Source organism: Haliotis rubra, unplaced genomic scaffold, assembly GCF_003918875.1.
Source record: "Haliotis rubra isolate DU_JTF1 unplaced genomic scaffold, ASM391887v1 Scf37, whole genome shotgun sequence".
Lineage (NCBI taxonomy): Eukaryota > Metazoa > Mollusca > Gastropoda > Lepetellida > Haliotidae > Haliotis > Haliotis rubra.
In genome coordinates this window covers 329,087-350,282 of record NW_025767046.1, presented here as the reverse complement: position 1 = coordinate 350,282, position 21,196 = coordinate 329,087, and the positions used below count along the sequence as shown (strand labels likewise).

Genomic DNA, 21,196 nt, shown 5'->3' with positions numbered 1-21,196 from the left:
GGGACCGTTAATAATTTATAGCTAGGGTGGGATGGAGGGTGGTTGTGGTGTGTATGTGTGCGTGCGTGTGTGTGTGTGAGTGAGATGATGATTCCAATGGGGAAGGGGGGGGGGGTGTCACCCCGTTTATTTTTGGAAGGTAAAGGGGGCATCAGTTTTGTACACATGTACTAGAGGGGTGTCATTGATTTTGTACACGAATTTGTCACTAACTTTGTGCATAAATTTTAGGCGTGTGGGGGTGGGGGGTTTCATTCAGATTGTACATGCTTCTCCATAAATATCATCATAACTAACCATAAATTATGAACGCTCCCTAAAGTACCCGGTTGTTAGAATTGACTGAAATGAGGATCGGCTGGTCAGTTTCGGTGGCCTTTGTTGATTGTATGGATAATGTTAAATGTCTCATGTCATTTACCATTGGTGTTCATGTTCAGGTATGGAATGTTGTTCCGTGTCATACAGTGAGTGACTTGGGTTTAACACCCCTTTGAACAGTATTCGAAACATGCTCGGATGGAAATCCCGAAATGAAATAGGTTTCAGACATCTACCAATTTGGTGAAGTGAACAAACGTAAGGTGCTGACAAACCTAGAGTAAGTGAGTGAATTCGGTTTTACGCCGCTTTTTGCAATATTCCAGCAATGTCACGGCGGGGACACCAGAAATTGGCTTCACACATTGTGCCCATGTGGGGAATCGAACCCGGGTCTTCGGTGTGACGAGCGAACGCTTTAACCACTAGGCTACCCCACCGCCCCAAACAAACCTAGAAACATATCTGGGCGATTCGAACTCACGATCATATGGCTAGGCATGCACCACTGGGCCAGCCATGCCAATTCCCTATCACAATCAGATGAAAATATAACGGTTTTTATTTTACTACTTCTCATCTGGAAAGTTCAAAGGGATACTAACAATAGTGGTTTGCAACTTTGGTGAACTCCACTGACACGGGCCTTGGGTTGACAGACATTTCATCATTACCAGGTAGGTAGAATATGGGATTCGACCTAACGGTCAGTGGAACGTGCAACCACTCCGTGACACAACACAGAGTGTACACTAGCAACAGACACACGTCCAGCTTTGAATACATCTATTTATCCTGAATCCGGGATAGTATTGGTCTCAAACAACCCATGCTTGGCGTTGATGTCGTAAAATGTCGTCATTGGTGTCACCGTACAAAGAGTGAGTGAATGAGTATGGTTTTACGCCGCTTTTTAGCAATATTCCAGCAATGTCACGGCGGGGACACCAGAAATGGGCTTCACATATTGTACCAATGTGGGGGAATCGAACCCGGGCCTTCGTCGTGACGAGCGGACGCTTTAACCACTAGGATACCCCACCGTACAAAGACGGCATCAGACTTTACTCATCACATCAACCACAGGTTTATTTGAGGCTTTAAACAATATTCACTCGCTCACTATAACAGTACATAAACTGCTAACCCCTGTAACAAAACAATTGAAGTATGACAAATATTACGTATGTTTGGGCTCACTTTGGGAATGATCAGACAATATTACACTTTTTTCTTTTCTAAACGCATTCATGGCGCAAGATACACCTTGAAAGTCGAGCACAAGTACCTGACTGGAAGCTGCTGTCACTCTGGTTTGTTGGCGACCTTGGTGGGCTCAAACACGGACTCTTGCGGTCTGCACCTGTAAGAATGTGTATTGACAGTGAATCGTTTTCTTGTGAAGCTTTGTGTCCCTAATGAATCAGAAAGTAAAACGGTCTTTTCCCATCGTATATGACAATGGCTAGCCTACTCTGTACCTATGTTCATTTTCTGTATTTACTGCGCTAGTTCTTACGACAATAAGTTTGTTTGTTGATTTACGTCATCTTAGCAATTTTCCAGCTATGTGGCGGCGGTCTGTAAATACTCGAGTCTGGACCAGACAATCCAGTGATTGACATCGTGGGCATCGAACCACGCAGTTGGAAACCGATGACATATGCTACGCGTTCGGTTTTAAATCAAATTTAGAGCTATAATAATTTCGGTATATACCTCTGATTTTCCAACACAGTGCGTTTATCTCCTAAGCATCTGTTTTATGAATTTCCTCTGATACTTTGAAAATGATGCAATACTGTTTCTCAAAGAAATGAAAATGATTCACTCACGTCCGGTGAATACTTACTAGGAGAGCGTTTAAAGGGCGACTTTGGACTATGGTGGTCATTAGGGGACACAGGAAGTGACCTGTGGGGAAAATTGGGAGAAGTAGACGGACTGTGCTCATTCGTAGTGTCTGCCGTTGTTAGGATAGTGTCAGGTATCTCTACTGGACGCTTCCGCTCTGGGAGGGGGGAACTGTTCTCATCGTGGTCCTCAAGGTTGTACCACAGAGCATCGTACTCCAGATCAGCATCACTGAGGTCAAGAAGGATCTCTCCAAGGAATATGTCTTCCTTCTCAGCCTGGCTCCACACTGTGATCTCAATAGCCTTCTGCAGCAGCTGAAATGGTATAGGCGGCAGTGAGTGAGTGAGTGAGTGAGTGAGTGAGGAGTGAGTGGGTGGGTGGGTGGGTGGGTGGGTGGATGTGAGTGAGTGAGTGAGTGAGTGAATGCATGAGATTCAATCAGTCAGCAATATCATTTAACAGCTAAAAAACACGTATGAATCAGTCGGAAGTGAGAAAATTTAATTAATATACCGTTATTTTTAGTGCTTTTACAAAAACATGTACATGTCCTTTTTAGAATTATGCTTGTTCTCTTTGGAATCAAAACAAAAACGCTAAGACGTGTGTGGATTCTGTGAAAGCGCAAAATATGAAAACAAACAAAATACAACAACAAAAACAAGACAAAAAAAACACGAGAAAATTCGGTCAGACGCTGCCTACAAAACACCCTTTAGCTTCGGTCAAATCAATATACCGAACCAACGAAGGGATGAAATGACTGGTCAGAGGACGGAGGTTTTCCGGCCTGGTCATGTTACACAAAGTTTATTTTCTACCAAAGACGGAAAAGGAAAACATCAACACTATGAAATGGTGTAAATTTTGCATTAGTGCAAACACGACGAGGAAAAACAGGATATATATCAGCTTAATGGTCTGCCTCTGACCATGTCCATCTGTAATAGGATCACCAAACATGAGTTTCATTGGAATCAGAAACATTAATAATTGTTACAAAATACCTGATCTTCTGAAATGTTGTGGAAGTAGAACGTTTTATTCCACTCCGGATTTCTCGTGTTTTGTTTCACTTCTGTCTCCTTGAATGGCACCACCCTGAAAGTAAACAGATCTACAATGTGCTTCTGTCATTGACAAGAGTCCCGATGTCAACCAGTGCTAAAGTGCTTCACAAACAACCTTGCATTTATGTCTACAGTAATTGACATTTTATAGGCATCCTTGTCAATAACCAAATCACCACTCACCGGTAATGAAGTTTGCTGGATTCAGTACAAAGTTCGATTCCAAAGTACTTGTACTTATTCAGCTGAACAAAAGTTTAATCAAAGCGAATACAGGAAGATTGAATGGACTCATTGAATATGTCTGCAGTGATCAACATTTAAAGGGCATCCTTTGTAAAGAATCAAAGCAGCATTCGGGAGTAAATTATTTGCCGTAATCAACAGACAGTTTTACTACCACAGTAGATAGTGTGCCTGTTCAGCTGAACACAATCTCTAACCAAAGCGAATACACGCAGACTCTGAGATAACATGGGAAACATTATCATAACTATTGTTATGATATTTAAATGATACTTATAGTTGGAGGGACGCTCAGAAGACTTACGGTATTCCCGATGATCCCGGAAAAAAATTAAAGGAAGTTATCGAGCGACACTCACAGGCTGGAGGACCTAAGGAACACCTGACTTTCCCATGTTATAACAGAATTCGCTAACAACACGTGATATCTGTGGAATATTACCAGTGTTCATGTGTAGAAAGAAAATGAGACACAAAAGACACGCATATATACGCTTTGTTTGATGGCTAGACGACTGACTATAGCCTATTAAATATCAAATCGTGACCATATATATATTTTATACATTGGCAGTGAGCTATGAAAAGTCTGCAACTCTACCTTCTCTCGGGAAGCATGTAAACTAGCACCAAAGGGTTCGGCACTCTCTGTTGAGAGCTGTCTGGAAGCGATAATTGCTCAGCTCTTAGTATGGAGATCTCCAGCCGTTCCGTTGAAGGGAGGTAGTTGATGCGGGTAAGGATGCGGCCTGTGATGCGCCGCGTCTCCTTCTTCATCTCAATCTGACACAAAACAAGGTCCGTCACATGCAGTGCAAATGAACAAGTAGTACTTTCAGATTCATTGAGTGTGGTTATACGCCGCTGTTAACAATATTCCACCAATATTCTGGGGGACACCGGAAATGGGCTTCACACACGAGGGGAATCGAACCCGGACCTTTGGCGTGACGAGCGAACGCTTTAACCAATAGGCTACCCCAGTCCTCTCAGAATCTGACTTTAATTATTTTGCGTTAATTGAGGAACACGTAAAGCGAGTGACGCAATAACATACTGGTGTCATTTCTTGTAATAAAATACCTGCACAATAATATACATACTGACTGCTTATTTAACCATGAACACACAAAACACTGTAGACAAGAGTAAGAAATCCGTGTTCAACACGATCAAGAAAGAGGTAGTCAACCTATCAAGAAAGAGTAGTCAATCAATAAAAAAGAGAACTCAACCACACAAGAAACTGTTAGTCAACTAAACACGACACAGTAGCCAACCAAACAAGAAATAATAGTCAATCAATCAAGAAACGGTTGTCAATCAATAAACCAACTGTCAACCAATCAAGGAACAGTTGCCAACCAGTCAAGAAACAACAGTAGTCAACCAAACAGGAAACAACGTAAGTCAACTAATCAAGAAACTGTAGTCAATCAATCAAGAGATATAAGTGAACATATCAGGAAACAACAGTAAATCTATCAAGAAACAGTGGTCAACCAATCAAAAAGTAGTAGTCAATTAATTAAAAAACTGTAGTTAACCAATCAAACAACAGTAGTCAACCATTCAAGAAACTGCGGTCCGTTTGTGAGGAATTTTCGGTATATGGACACATAAACGCTAAAAGTTATTGTTTGATTAGATGATCAAATGTTATGGAATTACTTGCAATTTATTCATAAGGAATTTCAAAATTGTGTGGCTTGTCATGTGGGGACTAAGCAGGCATCAAGAAGCAAGACCTATAACAAAATATAAACGTTGCCTATAACAGAATATACACGTAGACTATAAAAGAATATAAATGTTGATTATAACAAAATATACATGTTGACTATAACAGAATATAAATGCTGACTATAACAGAATATAAATGTTGACTATAACAGAATATAAATGTTGACTATAACAGAATATATACATGTTGTTAAGTCTCATCATAAGAATATCATAAACCATTACAGTTTGAAATAACTTACCGGTGTTTTGGGCAGCATTCTTCGTCTAGGTCGCGAGGGGAGACTATCAGGGGGAAGGGAGGTAACTAGGTTAGAACACATTGCCCAGTCTACAGATTCTGTTTAAAATAAAAAACGACAAAACATTTTCCATAATCATTTGAAATCACTGCAAAAATGCAAATCTGACCATATCACAAGGAAAGGTTTACCAAGCACTTTCAATAACATACGGTGTTCGCTAAAAGATGACCATATCATTTTAATGCTTCCACATTTCCAAATGCCATATATACACAGCATACATATGTCTGAAAGCTTTACTGAGGCTTTGGTTGGTTGGTTCGTTTCTTGTTTAACGCCACACTCACCAATAAGCAATATTCCAGCTATATGGCGGCGGTCTGTAAATAATTGAGTATCGACCATCCAATCCAATAATCAACAGCATTAGCATGAATCTACGCAATTGGGATACGATGTTACGTGTCAACCAAGTCAGCGAGCCTGACCGCCCGGTCCCGTTAATCGCCTCTTACGACAAACATGGGTTGCTGAAGACCAATTCTAACACGGATCTTCACGGGTCCATGAGACTTTGGGGAGTGGTCATGTATTTTAGGGGAGTTGGGGAAGGGATATGGACAAACAAAAGCAAAAGGTGTTTAGGGGAGGGGCGTTGCCAAAATATAGGAAGGGGGCATTCGAGTAGTCTAAGAGTCTATTTCATAACATGCTATTGTAACATTGCAAGATTTTTGAAAACAGAATTTATTGCAAACTTATTAACAATATTGGTCTTAAACGCATAACTTACGGTACATAACCTCAACGAAACGGGACATAAGTACATTTATAAGCACGCACACGCACAAAAACACATATATACATACATGTACCTATATAAGCACACATACATACACAGATACACTCATTCATACACTCACACACACACACATACACACACATACACACACACACACACACACACACACATACATACAAACATACATACATCCATCCATCCATCCATACATACATACATACATACATACATACATACATACATACATACATACATACATACATACATACATACATACATACATACATACATACATACATACTCTACTACTCTACTACAACATGTTTCGCTTTTGGTCATTAAAAGAGACAAAATGGTTTAATAATTCACCCCTTCATTGATGCCCGGGGAAGCCTTCATATATCCTTCATCTTGACATTAACAAAACCTATGCATCGTTGTTAAGTGACCATAACAAACTCACCAATTCTAGTAACCCTCGGGGTTTCGGATTCTTCAGACAACCTGAAAATGCCAAATAATAAGATAAGAAGACTTTCAACAAGCGACGAATTCATCGCCTAGTTCCAGAGTCGATCCTGATAATGACAAACGGCTTCCTCGTACGCTAAGGTTACACCGAGGGAGATGGCTGTAGACCACAGCTTCTCATCACTGTCTTGTAGTCGTCCATTACCGCGCTTGCTACAGGAATCTGCCACTCGTGGGAACAATTACAAACAGACGCGGACTTACTGAGAGAACACCTGTCCAGCTATTTGCTATCTATTCCCGTAATGTACTTGTTGGACAATAACTGAAGGCTGTGAGCAGGACTGATTTGATAGATGGACCGACTTGAAGGCGATGCGGGCGTTAAGAGGGCTCAGCTGGACCTTCCTTGTTGATTGCTAGTGGGTTGGAGGGTCAGGCGCCTCGTGGATTGTGATGTATCCAGCTTCAATGCTTACATACATACACGCACACACGCACGCACGCACGCACACATATATACATACTAATATTTGTATAGCGCCAATATCCAGCTCAGCTGCTCAAAGGCGCTTGTTTTCCCTCGATCATTGGATGTCAATCTCAACGGCACATCGTATTTTCAATCTCAACTCCCTGGGGATCATACAATTGACCTTTTAAACTGAAACTGTCGAATAAACTATAAATTCTAGGGGATTTACCCAATTACCTTTTCAGAATTAAGAACATTATATAAAATAGAATCATATTGAATTTCAACATTCCGATAGCATGGATTGTAGGATAAAGTTAACAAATATTATTCCATGTACTACTATATATTTTCTGACATTCACACAAGGCAGTAGGTACTGAGGTTGAAGACAGGTCGACAACCCGATTGCTTCAATACATTGTAAGGGGGCAGTCGGGTAGCCTAGTGGTTAAGGCGTTCGCTAAAGACCTGGATTCGATTCCCAACAAGGGTACAATGTGTGAAGCCAATTTCTGGTGTCCCACGCCGTGATATTGCTGGAATATTGCTAAAAGCAGCGTAAAACTAAACCCACTCAATACTCAATTGTTTATAATCGCTTACAGCTTAAATACATACGTGGTCTGAAGGTCAGTGATACTAAAACACGGTAAAAGAAGCTACTTGTACTTCCCCTGCCTGATGCTAGGCATTTAGGGAACACAACAGCGGGACATATACGCTAACCTCAGCCCTGTTACCACATTGGGCGAGCACTGTCCGGACTAGTAAATGCGCGCCAACGCACGCATACACGCAGACGCGCGCGCACATTTTGAACCATATCAGTTTAGTGTTGGAGAGCCAGGAGCAATGTTAGTTTTGCAAAGTGATTCCGATTGTCAAAAACATCCTCTTAAAAAAGCGACTATCACAAAAATACACAAGTTTTTCCCACACAAACAATTCAAACTGACATGTAGGAACAGGATAAACGAAAAATAAGACAACCACAAAAAACGGTTCCAGAAATTACGATATTGATTTAAGAAAACAGAGGAAGGTTCAGTTTTCAGTTGCCATATTCTGTCATATAATAATCTGAGACATCAAATATAAGATACAGGACGCAGATGCCAGTGTCAAAATCGATCAACGAAAGTTAACAAAAGAAACACAGGAATTACACAGAAACGACTGTTCAAGTGACTGTTCAATTAGCGTTGTGTCGATTATGGGGTAGTCCAGTGGTTAAAGCGTTCGCTCTTCACGCCGAAGATCCGGGTTCGATTCCCCACATGGGCAAATGTGGGACACCAGAAATGGGCTTCACACATTGTACCCATGTGGGGAATCGAACCCGGGTTTTTGGCGTGAAGAGCGAACGCTTTAACCACTGGACTACCACACCACCCCCTTACAATGGAAACAACTGGAACGGCCGAGATTCACTTGCAAAACATCTTATAAAATAATCAATTCAGGTCTATCTTTTTAACAATATGATCATGAGTATGGTAATTGTTTGGTAAACATTTATGTTCTTTGCTGTTAAAGTAAAAAAATCGATACGGCTTTAAAAATGACTATATTATATTGAAATATTGCACATAGATAGTCGAAACGTACACACTGAGAACTTGGTTGCCCTACATTAACAAGAACTTTTGTGCAAGAAGACTGTCTTGGTGCGATTTCATGATAGACTAGTTTGGTTGTGTTTTTCCATTACTGCATATCGATCACATCGACAAATGCTGCGCAACCCAGACGCATGGCAAGATCTGGATTTAATAAGGGCCCCAAACGGTGGTGCATTTGCACCTTCGGCAGCATGGATGACAAAACAGCAACGTGCGTGACATTCGAGACAACTACGCCTCGGTGTATCATTTTATAATGACAAATTGCCAACCTTTTCTTTATATGCCTATGGATTACTTTGAGTTGGACGACGTTCCCCGATCTGTTGACGATGTCACGTGTTTCTTCAAACGTGACGTTCGTCAGCGAGACACCATTCCACTCGATAATTTGATCACCTGAAAAAAACACGCAATACATATTTTTCACCTAGTATCGACCTTGAGCATGATGATGTAAATGTGATTTTGATATGCCCCATATCCGGTGGAAAATGGAACGTCATGTTTGTTTCACAGACGAGTTCCACATGCGAGTGATATGCTTTAGCACGACGTTCTTCAATATGATACTTTATTGTTAAAATTAACAGACTTATCGTAACATTTTCAGGCAAATGGCCCGCATCTACTGCGCTTACCCCCTTGCAATACAAACCAATAATAGCGATTTGAAACTATGATCGTTTGTTAAACAACTTTTATCCTAAGTTGAATAAAATTCTGAAATTTGAAAGTTCAATTGGCAGAGTAAAATTATGAGGATTCGCAATCTTAATTTCGCTTTAATCGATTTACTTTTTTGTTTAGAGTGAAATTCATCGGTACGTTTTCACTGCAAACAGACTACAGACTGAAGCTTAACCAGCCGAAAGAGCTGAGTGCCACGTGAGGTAGTGGTCTAATACTCAGATCTTCCTTGCACGTGGTAACAGTAATCGTTGCACTGGCAATCTCTTCAGTATTAATTAAAGTATCAATGCCAAGCAAATTAAACAAAACTATGACATTCCTACACCCCTCCCTATATGCCTCCCTCTGGTGATGGCGGAATCGAAGGTCAAGGTCGAAGGCGGCGTCCGGTGACGTAATCCAATGTTTGATGACGTGTCACTAGGCCTATGCCACACTGACCTATGCCTTATTAATAACAACTGCTAACCGTTGTGGTTTGTTTTTAATCAATTGTTTCAACGATATTATCACGCTAATGCTAATTCTGTCAATCTTAACAGAAATATCGGCAACGTATTTCATGGAATTATTGAAGAATGTGTCTGGCAGTTAAGGGCACGCCTCGGAACCACTGAAAATGATCATAACCTGATATATAGCCATTCTCTTACATAATCGGGCCTCGGGGTCGAACCCGAACCTTTAGCGCGAGGAGCGAATACTCTACCCTTAAGGCTACCCCACCGCGCCCTTTCTTACATATGATATTACACAACCTATTGAGGTCGAGCCATCGAATGGATGTTGAAGACAAACTATTATCGTTCCACAGTATTCAAGTTTGTTTCAAGATAAAGACTTCTCGGATTTAATTATCGCGATGAAACTTCATGCAGCAGATTATTTACCGATTCGTATTCGACCTTGCATATCAGCGGGGCCTCCTTTGGTTACCATGACAACGAAGGCTCCCAGGGTTCCATTGTCGCAGTCTTTTCCGCCTACTACACGCATGCCCAGACCGCCAGCTGTAACATAAACATCCTTGTTATGCAGGCTGCAGTTCTAGATTTACAAATATTACTGGTCTTCAAGTAAACGTGTGATTAAAGTAAGGAACAGTATATTGGAGATGGCTGAAAAAATTCATGTGTTGACTGCAATACTGCGTCTTTTTTTCAAAGAGTTAGTGCATGTTTTTGTTTTACGCCGCAGTCAGCATTATTTTAACTTTTTGGGATGACCTGTGTGATATTAAATCTGTGTTTGGGAAACCAGTGGTTTATAATAATTATACTCTCAGTCGGGGTGACATAATAAACAATCATACAGGTAAACATTGCTCAGTACGTGAGTGAGTGAGTGGGTGGGTGGGTGATTGGGTGATTTAGTGAGTGAGTGAGTGAGTGAGCAAGTGAATGAGTGAGTGAGTTAGTTTAACGCCATTTTGAACAGTATTCCAGTGTTTGCTTAATGTGAGAGTAAAGGCTGAAATGATCCAGGCCTCTGATGTTTAACCCTGCGGTGAAATCTACAAGAAGGTTATGGTGCTTGTAAACCTAGAAGACTGGCAAGAATATGGCCCTCGCGAATCTTATATTGGACGAATCTGGGATTTAAACAAACGATCATCGAATTCTGGAACATATACGGGACCTAACTCTATATAGTTTCGTGATTACCATTATGTTACGTCCTACATTTTTTGGGTAACACACCTGATACACAATTTACACTGACAGGAGGTAATTAAAGCTTTAACATAATTTCGATAATGCACTTTTACGATATTTTCAAGATTTGGGTATATGGCTAAAGCGGTCTATATTGTAGCAAATCGTGAAGATCCGGTATTTTATATAGTATTTGTATACAGTGCTTGGTTTCGTCCATTGTCGAATAAAGCAGATGAAATTCCTCTATTACTTCATATCTTTGTCTTCACATATAAACAAACGGAACAAAGCTTAACCTGAGATAACAGTGTGATTAGATAGATAGATGACTTCCATTGTGCCCGACTTCAGTGCCCCCAGCATCAGCTATTGTATTGTATGTACATGGAGGAGCACGCTTTACTGTCTGTGTTAAGGTTGTTGGGTTATTGATATCGCCGAGATGATTAAGCCTTGCTTGTTTCACGATGGAACAAACAGGTGGGATGCGTATATATTTGTGGCTGGCGTTTCCATATTGTTTATGTCTGCATTCCGTGACATACCTCTGTTTGTTCATTACAACTGTGAGTGAGCGGATGTCTTCCGCCGAGGGTGAGGTGAGTGAGTGGACGTGTGAGTGAGTGAGTGTGTGTGAGTGAGTGAGTGGGCATGTGAGTGAGTATTGTTTAGTTAGCAATATTCCATAAATATCACGACGGGGGACACAAGAAACAGGCTTAACACATTGTACCCATAGTAGGAATCTATCCCAGTTCTTTGGCGTGGCGGCGAACGCTTCATCGACTAGGATGCCCTACCGCCCAGGTGAGGTGAGGTGTGGTGGTCGACTGAGTGTGTGAGTTGGGTTTAATGTCATTGTCATTGTTGGGTTTAATGCATTGGTGTAATAATACACCAGTTACACTATGACCTGTCAGCTTTATGTGGGAGGAAAACCCTAAACTTATGCAGATCTCAGGTGTGATGTGATGTGATCCAGCCAGTAGTGAGTGAGTTTAGTTTTACGCCACCCTCAGCAATATTCCATCTATATGGCGGCGGTCTGTAAATAACCGAGTCTGGACCAGACAATCCAGTGATCGGCAACATGAGCATCGATCTGGGCAATTGGGAACCGATGACATGTGTCAACCAAGCCAGCGAGCCTGACCACCCGATCCCGTTAGTCGCCTCTTACGACAAGCATGGGTTACTGAAGGTTCATTCTAACCCGGACCTTCACGGGTCGACCCAGCCAGTAAGGATGAGTAAGCCAGCCAGTGGTTTCTCCAATACAGTTGTTATGAGGAAGTAACACAGATGAGCTCGGCCTAAACCAACCCACCGTTTTGGAATTACTTACTTCTGTGGCTTCGATCACCCTTGTCTCGATGTAGAATCACCTCATGGGGCTTGAGCGTCTTCAGAGTACCTATAGCAACACAGATCAGTGTTGGGAATTGGTTGAAATCTCACAATTGATGATTGCTTCATTACCAACGAACAACCATCGAAAAAAATTGGTTAGCGTCATTTTTCAGATTTTCCTATCCAGGTTGTTATTGCAGATATGTATAACATGATGCAACTTGCTACTTTATAAGTGATGACTAATATATCATGAACATAAACTTCCTGGAGTCTTCAAGAAATATTCAGTCATGGCTTTTCAGTTAGGGAAGTGAGTTTTCTATGAATTAAACACGTTTTCAGGCACTGACAACTTCAACGATATGTTCCATTGTCAAGTATTTCAAAGACTAAAAAAGTAGTTAAAAACTCGTTTATGTTCGATTATGAGAAAATGTGATCGATTGCTTGGTCGTTTGGTCACTGCGACCAATCTTCGATTATTTCAATTAATCGGAACACCACTAACACAGATACGGTGATGATTAGAATATACGTACTTTCATTCATACCTTAAAATGCTTCCCCCACCAATCAACTAATGAAGTTATTACCAGCTGATGTTTTAAAACCAACAAACAACATAAGGAGAAAGACCATGCACAGGAACAAATGAGACGAAAGGCTGAATGTGCAATGAGGCTTTTAAAAATAAACATTTAGATTTGTTAATGATATAACCACGATTATCTATGTACCCATTTTATCATGTTCATGGAAAGACTGAGTACATACAACATATACTAGTATTGTAGTTGTAAATAGACGGAATATCACAGACCAATTATAGGTTAATAAAATAAGAGTTATGACATTAAATATTAAAATATGAATTATTGCAGGAAAACTAACTTTTATGATTATTTACTAACTGACCTGTCCTGTCGGGTGATTTTTATAAACATGTTTATATGTAGTGTTTTGGCAAAACGTACACAATGTTTGTGAGTCAAAATCAGAAAACTTTTCAAAATATACACAAAGAACTTAATTTCAGATGTATTTTTGCAATGATAGCTTTTCAACACGTACATAAAACTTCTTGTGGTGACCACGTGTTTTTCTGACCCGTATGATCCTTTGACTCATAACAAATACAAAATGATTAGAATCCATGTTGATTTTATGACGATAATTGCTCATTTAATAAAAACACACAGTGATTTTCATACAAAACCATGTATGTACAAGTATGGCCCTGGAATGTTTAATGTTGTATTTATTGGTGAATGTGAACATTCAAACGTCATTTTGCGTGTCTTACACGGTTCAAGGTCAATACCGAGTGTAACCTCCACGTGACTGTATGACGACCAACACACTCCTCCTCATACCCCTCCTGATCCTTTGAAGAGCCAGTCTACGCCATTTCTCATGTAAAGTAGCTTCCAATTGGGCCAGGTTCTGTACAGGAGGATCCCTTTGTTGCATACGACGACCAGATATGGTCCAAAGGGTTAAGATTGGGGCTCATTCAATCATGAGATACGTCAGGGGGTGCTTAACTAAGTTCTTTGTGTATATTTACGTTATTAAAAATATATATTCCACAGAAACCCATATGTGTACTTTCTTAAGCAATACAGCTTAACACCCCTTTCACTTACCAAGTCTCCGAACCGTAGCGTCGTCACATGGTTGAATGAGTTCACACTTCTGTAACGTGGCACGCCTGTTCAGGATCTCCGATCTGTTGGGACTGACGAACTTCTCCTTGGCTCCATGGACCGGACTCCGCGATATGGACTCCCTGTTGTTCCTGAAGGGGAGGGGACTGGTTGCACCACCCTGAGTATCTGAATGCTTAGTGTCGGAGAGCACACTGGAAGAACTGCTACAGTACACAGCGTTTTGTCGCTTGATCTTATTAATAAGCGTTGGTGAACAAGCTCCATCCGAAACATTGCTTTCCTTCGTTGCATAAGACACATCACTGGTGGATTCTGTGGAATAATCAATCGCCGTGGCAACTGACTGAGATTTTCCTCGGTCTTTGATGCTGATTCTAGAGGCTCTACGTTTGCGAATGCGTACACTAGGGGCTCTATCACTTCTGTCAGGGTCTGAGTACGCCTCACGGGAGTTTTCATCGTTTTGTTGCGACCCTTCCGATGTCAACATGGCGCAAAGTTCGTCCGATGTTCTGCTGTCTGGCATGTTACGTCTCCGTAACCGACGTAACTGGCGCTTCTGACGTAACATCCGCCTCTCCTGCAACCAATGGTGACCATTCTCGTCTGCTTCATCGTCGTCCTCGTCTTCTCCCGGTCTTATCACGTGAGTTACCGGAAGACTCCTTCTGCGATGTTTCCGGCCGGAAGACTGGACCTGTTCGGCAGGCGTGTCACCGGAGCGGTACAATTCAGGATCTGTCCGGTTTCCGGAGGGAATCTTCTCGCCATCATTGTCATATGCGTCCTTTTGGTCCTGTCCAAAAATAAAATGTTTATCAATCTATCATGAATACTTAGTGTGTTCGGGCGGTGAGGTAGCCTATGTGGGGAATCGAACCCCGGTCTTCGGCGTGACGAGCGAACGCTTTAACCACTAGGCTACTGAACCGCCCTCTATCCGAGGAAGGGGTATGGATATATACAGTGTGTTTCCTATAGACATCAAATTTGATTAACATTCGTTATTTTGTTTCGAGGTACACAGTCTCACTGTGGTCTATTCGTAGTAGTGACATTTTCATTCATCCCTTACGTGCTAAATCAAATGTTACGAATTATTGCAATCTTGGAGGTGTTACGTTTATCACACAGACTGTGTGTCAGCTTCTAGAACGGCACTATTTACTACGTCTAGACTAAATCTGGAAATACGCACTGTGGGGTAGAATTCTTTTCAATGAGGAAGCCCCATGGATTCAAGTGTGGTATACTACTCAACATTCGATTGGGATTCTAAGGTTGTTAGTTGGTTGATATGTTGTTTAACGCCGCACTCAGCAATATTCCAGCCATATGGCGACGGTCTGCATATAATCAATTCTGGACCAGACAATCCAGTGATCATCATAACGAGCATCAATCTACGCAATTGGGATACAATGACATGTGTCAAATAAGACAGCGAGCCTGACCACCCGATCCCGTTAGTCGCCTCTTACGACAAGAATGGGTGACTGAAGACCCATTCTAACCAGGATCTTCACGGGTCGGGATACTAAGGTATTTCTTGCTGTGAAACAACACACCAATTAACTTATTGAATTGTGTATTCGTGACTCATCAACGTGACATAAAGTTACAGATGCTTCGGTTGAATGACAATATCAAATACTAGTCACATTCAGACTCCATCCAGGTACTTATAAAATGTTGAGTATATAAAATCCCTATAAAATGTTGAGTAGTATGTTATAACGCGTCTTATATGCGAGCGGGTTTAGTTGTTGTTTTTGACGGCGTTCTGACAATAATCGTTTCTAGGAAGGACAATCCAGTGATTGACATCATGAGCACGGGTCTACGACCTCGGGATGACATGCAATTGCTAAGAGATCCTGACCACTACATACCGTTAGTCGCCTCTTACGACAAAACTTACATTGGGTTGCTGAATACCAATTTCAAATCTGGAGTAAGTGAGGTGAGTGAGTTTACTTTTATGCCGCTTTTAGCACTATTCCAGCAATATCACGGCGGGAGACACCAGAAATGGGCTTCACACATTGTACCCATGTGGGGAATCGAACCCCTCGGTCTTCTGCGTGACGAGCGAACGCTTTGACCAATAATCTACCCCACCGCCCCCAAATCTAGAGTAAGTGAGGTGAGTAAGTTACTTTCGTTTAAAGCAACTTTTATATTTTTTTTCAATGGTAGCATGTTGTTTTATCTGAGCGAGTTACTTGACGTGGAAATATTTAATTAACTCGTTTTGAAATCTATTTCCTCTGCCTGAGTTACCAGGTCGTAGGCTGAACCTCACAAGAGTCCTTGATGATTTTCAGAGGCGAGAGATCTTCTCATTTATTTGCTCTAAATCAGAAAACTGACCGGCATGACATGTCCTGTACTACATCCAGCTATGGTAACGTAAAAAACTCCTAATATCGTAATAAACATGAATCAGAAGCATGTCAATAAGTCATTTTCGTTATTAATGAAACATCAAATTATGGTCCAACTCTTTGATGCTCAAAATTAACTCCAAATATACACATGGTGTTTAATAATACAACATGGATTTATTGTCGAGTCTGCACGCATATTTCTCTCGCTCAATTTCATCAGGATGCTTGAGTGAAATATGAGACTACATCCAATTCTGGAAGAAATAGAAGGCTATAATTATCACATACGGTAGCGTTCATAAATCATCTGGCAGTTGGTAGTTACAAATTAGCATCCCCAGACGCTGTGGAAAGCCCTAAAATTAACTCTCTAATGTTGATTTTACGCTTCTCGGGCGGGAGTTACAGCCATGACGGTCCGCGCCATGTTAAAGGTAGTTTGTGGGGATCGTGTGTTCAATAGGAGTGGGTATGGTTTTACGCCGCTTATAGCAATATTCCAGCAATATCACGGCGGGGGACACCAGGAATGGACTTCACATATATGAACGGGTGTTCAGCGTGATTCAGGACGATTTAACCACTAAGATACCCCTCCGTCCTTGTCCAATAGGAACATATGGTTTAATAAGTATATTACTCTTTCCGTATTTTTGTATGACGTAGAGGCGAGGGGATGAATTCAGTCACTGTTCACGGTCTCCAAGACAACCAGTATGTGTTCTGTCCCCATAGCTCCAAGCATCAGGCTAGATACAGCACCCAAACACAGTATACATATTCCGAGCTTATCCAGGACGAAAGCCTGGGGCAGTCAAGGTGAACACGTGCCCAACGGGAAGGTGTTTTGGGTTAAAGAACGACGGGTTTAATTCTTCAATATTATCCATTTTGCGACGGACAATTTGCGAGTCAAAACCACCAATACAATTTGACCTCATTGGGTCTGTAATATGTACAGAATTGTCTAATAAGACTGTCGACCAATGGGCATTTATCACCAGCTAAATGGGTCCAGACAAATTACACGCTGTAATAAGCTCAATTGTATCTGACATTCCCGTTCGCACATGCCAGGCGATACAGTGTCAAAATCAGAATCAATCTTCGATTGATAAAGGAATATTTGAGCATTATGTTCTGAAGCTTGGTGAAGTGTCCTTCATTTCCGAAGACGGTGAGGCACGAGTCTACTTGATAACTGATCCATTCGGAATCCAGTAGGACATTAGCTAACAGAGACAGGAATCCATATTGGATCTAATTTCGTGCACGTGACTATCATATGATACACCACAAACTGATGAACTCTTGAAATTGAAACATTTAACAAAAAGGTTAAAGTTAAAAATTCCAGTTATTTCCTCTATTATTGTCTTCAGATCAATGCTTATGTCTATTTCCGCTTAGAACTAGATGTGGAGGGATCTGGCGTTACACGCCTGACAGTGAAATCATGCGATATCACTACGCCCTCGTTGCATGAGGTATTATGGAGGTAGCGGAATATGCCGAGCTGAACTGAATGCCAGCTGATTGTGATTCGTTAAAAATGCGCCAGATACGCTTCCCCATGGTAATACATGTGATTAACGAGAAAAGTGCGCGAAAGTCTAATTGAAAGGCGAGGTTTCGGTTATAGCCTAACTGTTTTTCAGTACCAAGCATTCAAAAACCTACACACATGTTGATGAATTGTATAATCGGTCTCAGAAAGCCTGGCGTGTAGCACTTCGTGAAGACGGGACACAACCGGCCACATATGTCCGCGAGGCATATAGAGTACCAAGTATTCAAACGTTTCGGGAAACAAAGCTGAATTGTGGCAATGACCTCGAAGAATGATTTATATGTAGTGCTAGTACGACCTTGAGTCCATTCTCGAGACACAGTGCCAACGGCAGTGAGTGAGCATTGCCTTTCACTGTAGGAAGCACTATTCAACAATATCATAGAGCGGGTCCTTGATGGACTTCACACATTGCATCGATGTAATGAATCGAATCCGGACCTTCGCCAACAACAACGAACGCTATATCCACCTGACGGCCTCTCTGCTACTGTCGGACAGTAGAACACAGGTTGTGCTTCAGCAGTTGACAGATGCAGTTAACGTGAAAGGTTTGTTTCAATGAAAACTTACATTAACAGTTCGATGAAAACAGTTCGATGGCCTTCCCATTTCCTTCGTTTCCAGACCAAAACAGCAGACAAAGGATATGGCGTTAGAGAACAAAGAGAAAACACATCTGAATCCATCTCCCCTTATATGTGATAAATGGACATTACAAAACGATGACGTAAAATAAACACAACGGCTGCTAACAGTATACTTACGCAGTTATCGGGTTCCATTTCCATGGAAACAGAAGTTTTGAATTTCTCGATCACGTCATCATTTGTTCCTTCCTGAAAGCTTTCCCCGTGGTACCAACTTCCGGTTCGGCAAAGTGCCTCCCTCCTAAGTAAGCACATGTTACAGTGCCATCTTCCTCGATCGTTCTGGAATGTAAGTAGATTAAGCCGCTAATACCACCTCGTACTCTCTCTGTATAATATTCATATAATCTCGTATCTTGTTCTTCATAATGCATTGAACTCATTGCGACAACACATGGACGTTAGTGCCCTTTAGGTAACAAGAACGTGTGCCGACGATTTACTCTTCCGTAACTCAGTTTGGTCAAATGTGGGACACCATGCACTACAATGACTCCCTTGTTTCCAAATCACAAAATATATAATGGTATTGTGGAACGTGTGTCTGCAAATAGAGCAGCCGGGTGTCCAAGTCCCCTCATAACAAAATACGTTCAAGGAAGTATCTTATTGTTACCTTGCCTGGCGCTCGGCAATTAAGGAATGAAACAAGGACTGGTAGATTCGAAGTCAGCATAATACGTGTAACTGTTGTATCCATGCAAAGCTGCATCATGGTGAGTGAGTGAGTGAGTTTGGTTTTACGCCGCTTAGCAATATTCCAGCAATATCACGGCGGAAGACACCAGAAATGAGCTTCACACATTGTGCCCACGCGGGGAAGCGAACCCGGGTCTTCAGCGTGACGAGCGAACGCCTTAACCACTAGGCTGCACCACTGCCCCTGCAGCAGAGCTTTTTAATTGGGTTAGCAAGAGGGGCATAGTCGAATACAAAGACGTCACGGATAACTGAAGTAATCTTCACCGTGACGTTAAGTCACACATCACCTCAACAAAACGTGTGCCCAGCGCATTCCCACAGAAATCTAAGCGGCACAAGTTGTAAAGGAGGTCTTTTGTGGGATAAAGATTTTCCTGTTTGTGGTGTCATGGGGGTAATTATTCATGACATACAACCTTAGTTAGACAAAATAGGCCAAAGTTTATAATGTAAAACCCCTACCCTTTTCCGTTTGGGGTCCCACCTGGGACTGGAGAATGTGCCACACGAGTTGCACACCCGCTTGTGGCAGTCTGTGCACAGACGCCCGATGCCATCAGCAAACTTTGTCTTGTAGCACAGTCGGCATAGACGGAGATCCACGTGCTTGACCGGTCCTTGTGTGCTGGCCTGTCTCTGGACTGTCTTCTCGTACTTCTCGACGTCGATCGAGATTTGCCTTCAGGTTGCAAATGAAGGAAAGGTTTCAAACGGTTTCAACGTGAACATGGACATCTTACCATTTAATCTTCTGATCATACTTTTTAATATTGCAACCTTATGCTTTAATCCTACGTTATAGTATTACGAGCTTACGAATTAATCTTTCGATCCTACTCTTTAATCCTTGGGGAAAGACACTGAACGCACTATAGTGAGGTAAGTTAGTTTGATTTCAGCCATTTGGAACAGTGAAAGAACACGGTTGGTAAAACCCTATGTTCACATAAATAATGCTGACAAGCAAAATTGCAGAATTTGGATTTGACCTAATGACCAGCGGATCCTACCACGTTAAAGGGACACAACTGACCACCACATTGGAGCCACCTAAACCTAATTTTACATGAATATAACGACAGCATTATATGACAGGGATAAAGCCATACCCACGGTTAATAGCTTTCAGAGCTAACATCGAAAGTATTAGTATGACACTATGGCGGCGGGAGCTCTTAAGCACAGACATAAATCCTTGGGTTCTTATAAGCTCCAATACTGGGTTGTCAGCGTCCATATGGAACAGCCATAACTCATTTGGATACACTGGGCTTATTGTGTCACCTACATAACACTGTCGGCAGCAAAGAAAGAGTTCTAAACCATGCATTGATGTCTCTGTACAACCAGTTCGATATGAATATCTTCTAAAGCTGATATAAGACAAAATATTATGGATGTCAACTTCTTCTTTATTCTATACACAGGTTAGACGACGAAGGGCAAGGAAAAGCCCAGAAACGTTGTGTATAGAAAAAAGAGAATACCAACTCCTATATGCTCTCGAGAACATCTTCTAATGCTTAGATAATCTTTGGGGCTTAGGACGAGCAACTCTGCTCTGAATAGTGAGTGAGTTAGGTTTGTTGCCACTTTGAACATTATTCCATGTATATCATGGCTTCATCTCAATGTGGAAGAAAGCCCGAAGGAAT

General features: G+C 41.6%; 1 protein-coding gene across 1 annotated transcript in view; it reads right to left on the bottom strand.

The window, feature by feature from the left end:
- LOC124285798 (regulating synaptic membrane exocytosis protein 1-like) overlaps positions 1-21,196 on the bottom strand; it is an 82,894-nt gene that overhangs the window by 14,253 nt on the left and 47,445 nt on the right. The window contains exons 3-14 of the mRNA XM_046722065.1: positions 20,004-20,220; positions 18,957-19,121; positions 14,206-15,025; positions 12,552-12,620; positions 10,439-10,558; positions 9,128-9,254; positions 6,748-6,788; positions 5,480-5,577; positions 4,096-4,277; positions 3,186-3,279; positions 2,174-2,492; positions 1,610-1,684 (exon numbers count right to left, since the gene is read on the bottom strand). Of these exons, the coding sequence (XP_046578021.1) occupies positions 1,610-1,684; positions 2,174-2,492; positions 3,186-3,279; positions 4,096-4,277; positions 5,480-5,577; positions 6,748-6,788; positions 9,128-9,254; positions 10,439-10,558; positions 12,552-12,620; positions 14,206-15,025; positions 18,957-19,121; positions 20,004-20,220 (2,327 nt within the window). The remainder of the gene's footprint in view (positions 1-1,609; positions 1,685-2,173; positions 2,493-3,185; positions 3,280-4,095; positions 4,278-5,479; positions 5,578-6,747; positions 6,789-9,127; positions 9,255-10,438; positions 10,559-12,551; positions 12,621-14,205; positions 15,026-18,956; positions 19,122-20,003; positions 20,221-21,196) is intronic.